At 55.2% G+C, this 12,571-nt stretch overlaps 1 protein-coding gene across 1 annotated transcript in view; it reads right to left on the reverse strand.

Moving 5' to 3' along the window:
• The window catches only part of CDRT4 (CMT1A duplicated region transcript 4), a 65,276-nt gene that overhangs the window by 5,853 nt on the left and 46,852 nt on the right, over positions 1-12,571 (reverse strand). Inside the window, exon 4 of the mRNA XM_013980267.2 lies at positions 10,503-10,584. Coding sequence (XP_013835721.1) covers positions 10,503-10,572 — 70 coding nt within the window. The 5' untranslated portion in view covers positions 10,573-10,584. The remainder of the gene's footprint in view (positions 1-10,502; positions 10,585-12,571) is intronic.

The following is a 12,571-nucleotide window of genomic DNA, read 5'->3' on the forward strand; positions in this document are numbered from 1 at the left end:
CATCTGCAGTGACATGGATGGACCTAGAGATGATCCTACTAAGTGAAGTAAGTCAGAAAAAGAAAGACAGATACCCTACGATATCGCTTAGATGCAGAATCTAAACTATGACACAAATGAACCTATCTATAAAGAAGAAAGAGACTCACAGACACAGAGAACAGACTGGCTGCCAAGGGGGAGCTGGGGTCAGGGAGGGAAGAACTTCGGGATTAGCAGATGCAAACCAGCATATGTAAGAGAGAGAAACCACGAGGTCTTCCGGAATGGCGTAAGGAACTGTTTCCCACCGTATGATAAACCCTAACGGGAAAGAATGTGAAAAAGGATGCATGTACATATAACCAAGTCACTTCGCTACAACAGAGAGATGAACGCAATATCGTCAATCAACTCTGCTTCAACAACATAGCATTGTTTTAAAAAACAAGAGGGGCTATGAGGCCCCACGTTCGATTCCCCGCATCTTCACCAAAAATAAATAAGTAAATAAATAAAAACAGGGTGGGGAGGGAAACCACAAAGATTTGGAAGGATTTGTTAATAACTTTTTCGATTCCTTTCTGGTTCCACGGTCCGAGACGGGGTTACTTCACAGCTTCATCCGTGAACCCCTGACAAGCCCATGGAGCGGCCACCGTCTCCCGCCAGTGCCCGGGGCAGAGGGTCCAGGTGGCTTCTACAGAGCTCTCGTGTAAGGCGGGGGCGATGCCTGGGGAACTCACTCTGAGAACCGTCAGTCCAGGGCGGTGCCTCAAACTCCGCGAGCGCTGCTGCTGGAAGCACCGCGGGAGCTTGTGAAAACAGGGGCAGCTGGGCACGCCCCACCCCCAAGCCCTGGGATGCAGATCCCGCAGGCTCTCTGGGGACCTGAGAACTTGCATTTCTAAGTCACTCCCAGGGGCCAGGGCTGGCGTGAGGCCATTGTGGAACTGGAGGAAGGGCGCTATGGACGGGACAGCCTTCAATGCCACGTATCTGTTAGTAAATCATTCACAATGTCAGCATTTTATCATAAAACACCTGGCAGAACATAACATCCCACAGATTCACTGCTGCTCTACTCTTTGGAAAAAAGAAAAAAAAAAAAAAGGTCGTTTTCATCAAAGCCCCTCGAGATCCAGGCCTCACAGAGTCATTACTGCTAAGTCTTAGTGGCTATCTTTCATGATGGGACCTTTTTAGAAGAATTCCCAATGTCGTTTCTCTGAAGCCAGGGAAGAAATAATGCTCAAATAGTCCTTAGACCTAGAGAGACTGCTTCATGGGATAATAATGATGATGAAATGGAAGCTGACGCGTCTTTCTTCTCCTCCTATTTCTCCATCTCGTTTCTCCCGGGCTTGTCGTCCGAGAGGTCGCCAGTCCCTGCCTGCCCACCTCCCGCCAAAGGGAATTCCTGACCCATCCTCCACCTTGCAGGGCTGTGAGAAGCGGGTGTGCCTCTCCGCAGGTGGGCCACAGGACTCATCGAGCCTGTACACGGTGGGAAAAGCTCGGAGCTGGGGCTCTTTGGGAGATTTGGGATCATGCCTTTCGTCCTTGCCGCTCCTGAGTTGCTAGTGAATGAACCCGGAGCTTCAGGGAAGCCCAGTTCTTAGTGGGTTTTTGTCTCAACGGCATCCTTCTCAGAGCCTCTCATCACATCCCGCTGGCCCCGTAACGGCCTCAGTGGCAGATGGAAGAATTCTACAGACGGGTGGGTTTTCTCACACCCGGGGATGCAGAGACAAGGATACTATAAAACCAAGAGGCGGAACGTTCAAGACGCCTCAAAACTCTCGGGAAGGACTTGTTTGTTTGAAAAGGAGACAAGCAGCTGACATGAGGTCTGCAGGCGCTTATCATTTCCTTCCACGTGGGTACAAAGGTCCTATTTTGCCCCCTTCGAGCGGAAATACAGACCAGCCGTCGGCAGACAGAATCGGCATTGACCGGCGGGCAGGGGGCTTAAGAGTGGAAGTGCTTTTCTTCTTTCTCCTTCGGGCACAAAGGGCCATGTGCAGTCCTCTGGGCTCCCCGCACCCCACCCCCACCTCTTATTGCATCATCCCCAGAATCTAGTCAGATAGGCCGGGTGCGGCCTAAGTTGGGGGTGACACCTGCCTGGGACCCGATGCAAATCTGTGACCTGGATCACGTCCCTTCACTTTGTACAACTTCCGTTCTCTCCTTAGGAGATGAGGCTACTTCTTCCCCCGCATCTCGCACAAGAGGCAAGGTCGTTCTAATAGAATGCCTGGAAATAAATGCCTAGAACTCCTCTAGGAGTTCCCTGGTGGCCTGGCGAGTTAAGGAGCTGGTGTGGTCACTGCCGCAGCGTGGGTTCGATCCCTGGCCCCGGGAACCTCTGCAGGCTGCGGGCGAGGCCAAAATAAAGGACATAAAGTGCCTCTAAACCAGTGTCCCCACCTTGGCTGCATATTGGAATTACTGGAGATCTTTAAAACAATTCAAATCCTGGCCCCCACCTGCCACATTGTGATTTAATTAGAAGAGGACACAACACAGGCCCCGGAATTAAAAGCTAGATTCTGATATGCAGCAAGGTTTGGGATCGGCTGTCGTAGGACCTAAGCCAAAACCACTGAAGATGTAGAGGGTGTTACGCATTTAAGAAACAGGAAACTGGTCCAGGAGATCACCTCAACCCGTCCACAGTTCTCAGACACAGATTTAAGAATTCACACATTCAACTCAGATACATTCAGGAATCCTTCGTTATACATATTCAGGATTGCGTCTCCGTGGCCTGTAGACCTCTTAAAGGACCATGGAGCACCAATACCAGAAGGGACGAGGCTCAAAGGACTCATGTCTCAAAGTGCCGAGCTAAGAACGCCGGGCCGAGGAGGAACTAACTCACGCTCTGTCCGCGGCCACAGGCTGCACCCTTATCTCAGGAAACCATCTTGCAAGAGGATTTGGCAGGTTCCGGGCAGGACCGATGGATGAGTGGGCACAAATCCGCCCTGCACAGACTTTCTGCCCCACAAATGCTGGGGAAGTAGTGCTGTCTGCACACCCTGATGGCCAAGGCACTATCTTCATCCCGTGTTTCCTGAGCTTTGCCCCACTGGGGCAGGGTTCTCTCAGGATGTCAACAGGTGTCACTTAAAGGGGAAAAGGTCCATGACAAAGACCACCCACTGGACCATTTAAGGGCGGGGGGGGGGGGGGAGACTCAGCAAAATCTGTATTGTTTTCAGTAGAAAGAGGGCAAGCCTGGGAGTTCCTGTTGTGGTGCAGTGGAAACGAATCCAACTAGTATCCACGAGGTTGCAGGTTCGATCCCTGGCCTCGCTTAGCAGGTCGGGGATCCAGTGTTGCTGTGAGCTGCCGTGTAGGTTGCAGATGCAGCTCAGAGCCCGCGCTGCTGTGGCTGTGGTGTAGGATGGAAGCTACAGCTCCCGACTTGACCCCTAGCCTGGGAACCTCCATATGCCGCGGATGCGGCCCTAAAAAGCAAAAAGAAAGAAAGAGGGCAAGCCTGTCCACAGTCAAGTGAGTCTGCAAACTGACGCGTTTGACATGTTAAGCCTGTCTGCTCAGTTCTTGTTCCATGCTCTGCAGGGGAGGCTGACACGCCCCTGGTCTCATCTGACCATCATTCCTTCACTCACTCACTCACTCGCTGCCCAGGCCACCTCACGGAGCTCGTCGCCAGGGGACCATGTGCGGATTCTGGGCATCAGAGGGTGTGGTGACGGAAGAGGTGGAGGGACAAACCGGCTCAGGGTAGAATTGGGTCCAGAATCAGCCTCACAAGGTTGGTCCCCAAAGGAGCCCGAACCCAGAAGGGCCAGGCCCACTGGGGCTGGCGCTGGCCGCAAAGCCAACCCCTGCCCTGCCGCTCCTCTCGGCTCTGCTCCTCCGCAGGCATCATGTCACCTCCGCATCTCTCACGCTGGTCCCTGAGCCACGTCCAGAGGAAGAACCACATTCTCCCGAGCAGGAAGCTGAGGCAGAGTTCCCTTCTCCTCTGCGGGGTACCCTCCTCAGCTCCCCGCCACCCCGCCCGTTTCCTCCCCTGCCCCCGGTTTCCTCGTCTGCCCTCTGGCCAGTCCTCAGTTATTTTTGGCTGAAGAGGAAGCTGCCACTTGGGCCAGAAGTGTCCCGGAAGGCTTGTCTCTAAGGCCCGGGCGGGAATCAACTTGGTGCCACGTGGGGCCTCTGTGCCCATCTCCATCCGCAGGGGCCCCCCAGCATATCTGCCAGGTGTATGCTCTGTCCCCTGCACTTCAGACCTGGGGAGAGAGTGAGCCCCCCACAGGCTTCCCATGAGCCCCCTTATCATGCCTCTCTCCACCTCTCCACCCGCCCCCCCAGGCACCATGATGTGCTCCAGGGGGCGCACTCGAGAGACTCATTTGATGTGCCTTCAGCACCATGGATGCTGGGGGGCACTGAGACTTCCAGAACTGCTCAGACAGAGGGGGGCGGGGTGGGGAGGGAGGAGCTGGTGTTCCCTCCCCTCCCTATGCAGCCATGTGCTGGCCACCTGCTCTTCCAAACACCCCCCACCCACCCACACACACACCCATACCCACACACACACACACACCCAAGACAAAGAGGAACCAGCCCAGGACCGGGCTCTGCTAAAAAGCCCAGCTGCACACGATGTCAGCCTGTCCTCCTACAGAGCACGCCTCTTTCGGGGGGCAACTATCTCCCCTGACGCCGGGGACACAGATCAGGCATCATCAGTTAACCATCACGGGGGGAGCACACCACTTTCTGCACCCTCTGTATCGTCTCTGATGGTTGTGAGGAGTTTTGAGGGACACGGCAGAGATCAGGTATCCAGGGCCGAGCAGCACTAGTGCGTGCATGCGTGCGCGTGTGCATTCAGCAGACACACACTGGGCCCCAAACACTGCACTTCCAAGAGCTGTGGGTCCTCCGCTCACCCAGACCCACCAAGCATTGTCCACACCCACTCCTGTTTTTTGGGGGGGACTCCCCTTCTCGCTGTCAAGGTCCACAAAGCACATTTGTTTCCCATGCCAGTAACGGATCAAACAGGAATAATCCATGTCCTCTACGTCATCAGACACAAAAACAGACCAGTTCCTGTCCAGAGACCAGAACCAGTCCCCTCAGCCACTCTGCAGACAGACTTCCAGTGTCTGCATGTACCAGGCACTGTAGCAGGCGCTGGGGACACGGTGCAGAATGAGACCCAGCCTGGGTTCAAGGAGCGCCCAGCCCTGTGAGGAGACAGACGGCAAGCTCCCTAAGTCAGCCCGAGTGGGGAGGGAGAGCAAGAAACAGGCTGGAGAAGAGTTCCCACTGTGGCCCAGTGGGTTAAGGATCCAGCGTGGCTGCAGCTGAGGTGTAGGTCGAAGCAGCAGCTCAGATTCAATCCCTGGCCCGGGAGCTTCCACGCTGTGGGTGCGGCCAAAAGAAAAAACGAGGGAGGTTCAAGTGGAGAAGACGGTGGAACTGAGTCTCGACGGGCGGGGGTGGGGCGGTGACGGGCCCTGAGGGAGGGCGTCGCCGCCCGGGGCTGAAGGAACCCTCCACGAACCCACTCCAGGAACAAGGGTAAAACGACGAATCTGAGGAATATTCAATGACAAGTATGAAAATTCCCACTGTACGATGGAAGTGGAAGACCCTGGGCACGAAGCACCCACGGCCACACTGTCTGGAGGTCAGGTTCCACATGTTCTATTTATTTTAATCAAGTGGAGTTGCTTTACGAGGCTGTGATACCTTCTGCTGAACAACAAAGTGATTCAGGTATCCGTGGACGCGTGTTCATTCTTTCACGTACTCCTTCTTTCTCAGAGTCTTTGCCCACAGAGGGGACCACAGGACACTGGGGAGAGCTCCCTGTGCTGTGCGGCAGGTCCCGCTGACCACCCATTCCAGACACGCGGGCCGTGCAGATACACGCCCAGCCCCACACACACACCGCCACCCTTGCTCTTCCCCGTCTGTAACTATAAATTTGCTTTCAAAGACCGGGGGTCTGTTTGTTTTGTAAATTGGTTCATTTGGATCATTCAGTTCCAAACACTTGAAGGAAATTTCCGGAACAAGCCACACCAGCATGCTCAGCAGAGAGCTCTTCCACCTCCCACTGCCGACGTCCCGGCCTGGGACACGGTCAGAGAGGCCGGGAGTAGGGAAGCGATGGAGAGACAGACGGCAGGAGCCAGCCCCGCAGCCGCACAGCCGCACGCTCAGGAAACCAGACACGAAAAGCTCTTAAAGATGTGTGCACAGAGACCCCTCTCCGCCTGACAGCTGGTCGGGAGCCAAGGGACCGTGACAACTGCAGCCTCCCAGTGTCTAATCAATCAGAAGGAGGAAGTCCTGCTCCCCTGGAACAATGGGGACGGGGCTCTCCCAGGGCTGGCGGGGATCCGTGGCCGGGCACCCGCTTTGAGGCTGCTCCCGGCCAGCGCCTGCTTTGAAGCAGCTGCCTTGCACGCGAGGCTCTGCCTGGAAGAAAAGAACCCCAGTTGCTGCCGTGGGAAGGGTTCAGGGATCCCATCAGCCTGGTGATGCCGGAACGTGAGAAAATCCACGCATCACATATCACGCCCAACTCCTGGGGCACCGATAACCCGAACGGCGACTAAACCCCAACTCCCATCTGTCTGGGGTGAGTTGTCCCCAACTGAACCACAAGCCAAATCCATCAATCACCCTCATGACTATTTTTTTTTTTTTTGTCTTTTTTTGTCTTTTTGTTGTTGTTGTTGCTATTTCTTGGGCCGCTCCCAAGGCATATGGAGGTTCCCAGGCTAGGGGTCCAATCGGAGCTGTAGCCTCCAGCCTATGCCAGAGCCACAGCAACGTGGGATCTGAGCCGCGTCTGCAACCTACACCACAGCTCACGGCAACGCTGCATCCTTAACCCACTGAGCAAGGGCAGGGACCGAACCTACAACCTCATGGTTCCTAGTCGGATTCGTTAACCACTGCGCCACAAGGGGAACTCCCCTCATGACTATTAAGACCATAATGTGTCCTCAGCCCCTCGTTAGACTCAGCAATAACTTAGGTCCTAGAGAGACTTACGAAATGGAAATGACACGGAAGGAAGATGGGGTGTTTGGGGTTGAGGCAGAGGAAGCAGAGCCCTGCAGGTGGAGGAGCAGCACCTGGACAGCTGGAAGATGAGTGAAGGAGCCTGCGCTCCACGCGGGGCCGACACAACCTCGTTCAAAAAACGGAGGCCCAGACTCCCTCCCGCTGCAGCTCACAGCAACGCCCGATCCTTAACCCACTGATCAAGGCCAGGGATCGAACCTGCAGCCTCGTGGTTCCTAGTGGGGTTCGTTTCCGCTGCGCCACGACGGGAACGCCACATGATGAACAATGTTGAGCTAGTTTCAGATATACAGCAAAGTGAGGGATTCTTATATGTATCATATATTCATATATATATTCTTTTCATGTATGTGAATATATTCATATATATTCTACTCATATACATGAGAATATACATATTCTTTTCACATAGATTAATAGATTCATATATATTCTAGTCATATATATATGAATATGTGTTCTTTTCATATATATGAATATATATGATGGTTTTCCCTCATGGGTTATTACAAAATATTGAGCAGAGTTCCCTGTGCTGTGTGATGCTTTGTTCACCCTGGATTTGCTAGCAGGGGAACAGCAATGGATCAATGAAAAAATATTCTCCAGACTTTCAAGGGATGGTGCTTAGGGCTCCAGGCATAGGAGCGAGCCGTCAAAGGTGGCACAACACCCCCTCTCCAAAGAAGGAGGGACAGGGTACCCCCACTGACTGTCCCCAGCCTGCAAGACCATGGAGGGAACCAAAGAACCACGAAAAGAAAACCAAGTCCGATAGGAGCCCGACGAGCTCGGGTGACTTAGCGAAGGGCCGCCAGCCCAACTCCCCGCCCAGCCCACATAACCAGGCCCGTCCAGCATCACCACACCCAATAAAAACCACAGATACGCAGTTTCCTGGTGGCCTCGCAGTTAAATATCCAGTGTTGTCACCGCTGTGGCATGGCTTCGATCCCTGGCCTGGGAACTTCCAAGTGCCACGGGCTCAGCCAAATCACAGATGCCTTGGCGAGGCCCTGAGCCACCAAGAAATTGTCGCATTGCACCCTACATTTTCTTTTTCTTTTTTATTTTTGTCTTTTTGCCTTTTCTAGGGCCACTCCCGCATATGGAAGTTCCCAGGCTAGGGGTCTAATTGGGGCCGTAGCCGCCGGCCAACGCCACAGCCACAGTAATGCCAGATCTGAGCCATGTCTGTGACCTACACCACAGCTCACAGCAAGGCCAGGGATCAAACTTTCAATCTCATGGTTCCTAGTGGGATTCGTTAACCACTGAGCCACGACGGTAACTCCTGTGCCCTGAATTTTCTAAGAAAGTAAGGACATGGAACAGACCTGTCTGAAGTCTGCACCCCACCCCCACTCCCACCCCCCCAGTCAAGGAGGAAGCATGAACTCGGGGCGTCAGTGCTGGCTCTGAGAAGTGGCCGAGTGAAAGGGGGCTCACTGGTCCCAGAGTTGATAATGAGCATCCCCTTTCCCTCCTGTGCACCCAGACATCTTCCGCAAACTGACATATCAAGTAACTCCTAGGCATATGTCGCATTATCAAGTCTCATGCTGGCATCCGGAGTGACTTCATTTTCTTCTGAGTTTGGTCAGAATAAATCACTGCCCTGGAGCCACCACCGGAACCTGGATAGTTAACCAAAACCCATCCCTTCCCTGAGACTAGATCTTTGTTTTGTTTTGTTTTTGGCCACGCCCATGGCATGCAGAAGTTCCCGGGCTGGGGACTGAACCCATCCCAGGGCAGTGACCCTAGCCAGAGCAGAGACAATGCCAGATCCTCAACCCGCTGAGCCACCAGGGAACTCTATACGAACTGCTTATTTAAATTTTTTTTTTAAGGCTGCACCTGCAGCATATGTAAATTTCTGGGACAGAGATCGAATCTGAGCCACAGCTACAACCCATGTCACAGCTGCAGCAACACTGGATCCTTTAACCCACTGAGCCAGACCAGGGATCAAACCCATGCCTCTACAGCCACCTGAGCCTTTGCAGTCAGATTCTTAACCCACTGCACCACAGCGGGAACTCCCTCTAACAAGTTCCTGAAAAAAAAACAACAAAAAGTTCCCCTGAGTGTCTGTCTTTTCATTAAGTTCAAGCCCCTTCAAGACCAAAGTTGGGCCCAGTTGTGTCCCCACACTTCTGCCAACCTCTGTCCCCCACCCTGTCCTGTCAATGGCGTCACCATCTTTCTGACGCTCAGAGCAGAAACAAGCCCTCCTTCCTCGCGCCCAGATGCAGGCTCCACAGCGACACTGACCGGCTCTGTGGCTCCACATCTCAGCCCTCCCGACCCCCTCCCCAGAGTCCAGACCCAGCCGACCCGCCGCCACCTGCAGCCCTTCATTCCCGTCTGACAGGATCTCGGTGCGTCCACGGCTCCAGCGGAAGGCTTGACCTCGCTCCCTGGGATCTCCCTCTCTGGCCGTTTCCATCCCAGAGGGGCACCACCCTTAAGCCAATGCCCAGTCCGAGATTCGGGGCTGTCGGCTTCCTCGTGCCGCCTCGCCGAGCTCGTCCAGTTCATCAGCCCGCCCGCCCTCCTGCCGTCATGGAACCTCCCCGTCTCCATCCTCAGGCCGACGGATGCCCACGTCTAGTCCTGAGGCTACAGAACACCTGCTAACTGGCCTCCCTGTTTCTTCTCTGCTCTTGCTCCCCGCAAGTCCCTTCCCCAGGGGACCCAGAGTGATCCTTTGTGAACAAAAACCACATGCAGCTGTTCCGCTGCCAACACTTCAGTGGCTTCCCAGCCCTGTGGGTGCCCTTGGCCTGCAAGGCTCTCCTGGGTCTAGACCCCACCCCGTGGCAGCCTCGGTGGGGCCCCTGCCCCACCACTCACTGCCCTGGCCACCGCGGCCCCCCTTCTCTCCTCACACCTGGCTCCCCACCCCGGGGTCCCTCCCCAGCCGCTCCTCTGCCTGGCACGTGCTTTCCCTGACTTCCGCGGGGCGGCTCCTTCTTCGGAGTCAGGGCTCGGTCGGAGCCCGGTCCGCCCCGGCTCCTGCGCGGCCTCTCCACGCGGCCTCCCCGCCACCGCTTCTTGGGACTTCCTTGCTCATTTACTTTCTCTTCACCACCCGGATGGCAGCTTCCCTCGAACACGGATCTCAGCCACCGCACTCACTGCCCTGTCCCCAGGCTCTTGGGCCAGAATCACAGGCACGTGGACGTCACTGCAACGGCCACAGCAATGTCCCCCGGAATCTCCGAGGATTACTGGAAATCCGAACACCAGGCAGCCAGCCCGCACAGGCGCCGAGGAAACCCGGGACGGCTGACCTGGTAAGAGCCGCGACCAGCGTCCCACGGCCGAAGTGCAGCAGCACCTCCTAAGCATGACAGACAAAGCACACAGACAGGCCTGGGTTATTGCCCAGGACCGGGTCGGAACTGAAGGCCCTGCTTGCTGACCTTGTTCTGACGGCCGCTGGTCCCCGCTTCTCCCGCATGGGAACTTCTGCAAGTCCCTGGGGTGGTTCATTTCACGAGGTTTCTGAAAAACACAGAAGGAGAAGGTAAAATGGCAAAATATGTGACTCTCAGGAGGCGGGGAGAAAATGGGCAGGTGAATATATAGGAAACCGTTGCCTGTGCTTAAAGGAGAAATAGCTGGAGCTCCCACCGTGACCCAGCGGTTAACGAATCTGACCAGCATCCATGAGAACGCGGGTTCAATCCCTGGCCTCACTCAGTGGGTCAAGGATCTGGCATTGCTGTGGCTGTGGTGTAGGCCGACGTCTACAGCTCCAATTCGACCCCTAGCCCGGGAACCTCCATGTGCCGCAGGTGCGGCCCTATAAAGCATACAAAAAAAGAAAGAGAAAAATAGCGACGATCCATTGCCCAGAGGTTGGGAAAGAGGACTTTTGAAACTGGGGAGAAATACAGAGTTACTCGTTTCAAATGACTCCTTCTAGGCACAAAACACAGAAATAGTGAACAGCGAACCGTAACTGCCATCCACGTAGAAAGTACGTGTGCATGACACGCCAGGAAGTTCTGAGGTTCTGACAAAGAGCTTTTGCGGAGTCAGAAATGCAGTTTATCAAAGACCTTTTAATTTTTTTTGTCTTTTTGCCTTTTCGAGGGCCGCTTCCTGCAGCATGTGGAGGTTCCCAAGCTAGGGGTCTGATCGGAGCTGTAGCCACCAGCCTACACCAGAGTCAGAGCAACGCGGGATCCGAGCCACGTCTGAAACCTATACCACAGCTCACGGCAACGCCGGATCCTTAACCCACTGAGCAAGGCCAGGGATCGAACCTACAACCTCATGGTTCCTAGTCAGATTCGTTAACCACTGTGCCACGACGGGAACTCCTATCAAAGATCTTAATGTGTCTCCTCGGCAGAGCGGAGGATGTGCAGGACACTTTAAAGCCCGGGGACGGGCCCTCCAGGACGTGTGCTGGGCGGCCGTCCTGCCCAGCAGAGGCCTGGCCTTGGAGACCCAGCCCCGTAGTCCTGCAGGAAGGCCAGTTCTCTCCTTGCTGCTCTCGCTGTGTTTCTGTGATCTTGCTGTCCCTGGATTTCAGTCTCTCTAGAAGGTGATAATATGAGAAAGGGCCCAAGTTCCTAAGGTGACAAAGCTGCGTGTGAAACAGCTGGAGAAAAGGACAGAATGCAGAGCATGTGGTCAGGACAGGCTGGCCGCTGCCTGGCAGGGTGACCTGAAGCCGGGTACTTAAACCTCCAGCATCTCCACGGTCGCATCTGTAAAACAGGGGTGACAGCGGGGACAGTCGGGGATTGCCACAGGACTGTCCTATAAAGCCTGACCCACGTAGGAGCCCGCTGGTTGGAGCATTCTCGTCCTCATTCACACACAGGACTGGAGCAGGGGGAGGGGAGAAGGTGGGCTGGGGGCTCCTCCGACACGGCTGCTGCCAGACCGCTCCCCCGTCTCCCCCATCTCCCATCCCCCACCCCGCTCTTCAGGTCCCAATGGTCCTGCTTCTGCCACCTGCTCATCTCTGAAGATGATCTGAGCCCCACAGGTCTGAGGCACCTGGATCCATCTGCAGCCACACCTGTGCAGATGCAGACACACACACCGCCCTGAGCCCCTGGGGTGACAAGGGGTCTGTGACCTATACCCCTAAGCATGCACCTGTACACATGTGCACACACACACACAGGCACACATGTCACTCTCCGACGTCCCCAGGTGTGCCCACTTGGGCCACCCTCAGATCCAACACCCCTTGTCCCAGCTGAGCCCCCTTTCTGTCCTCAGCCCATGTAATGACCTAATGAGCCAACAGGGCCAAGCGTTCTCTTGAGACCCCCGCTGAGAGCAAGCTGGAGACGGGGTACACAACCCATATTAAAGGGATGCGGGGGGCGGGGAGCACAGGGACAACCGGGTGAGGTCGAGCTCCTGTGTATGTCCAGTCTCCAGCCAGGTACCCGATTCCTCCGAACTGCAGCTTCTCCGTGAGAAACGCCTGCCTCACGGGACATGACGTGGATCCAATGAATTC

The sequence above is a fragment of the Sus scrofa genome, chromosome 12, assembly GCF_000003025.6.
Source record: "Sus scrofa isolate TJ Tabasco breed Duroc chromosome 12, Sscrofa11.1, whole genome shotgun sequence".
Classification (NCBI taxonomy): domain Eukaryota; kingdom Metazoa; phylum Chordata; class Mammalia; order Artiodactyla; family Suidae; genus Sus; species Sus scrofa.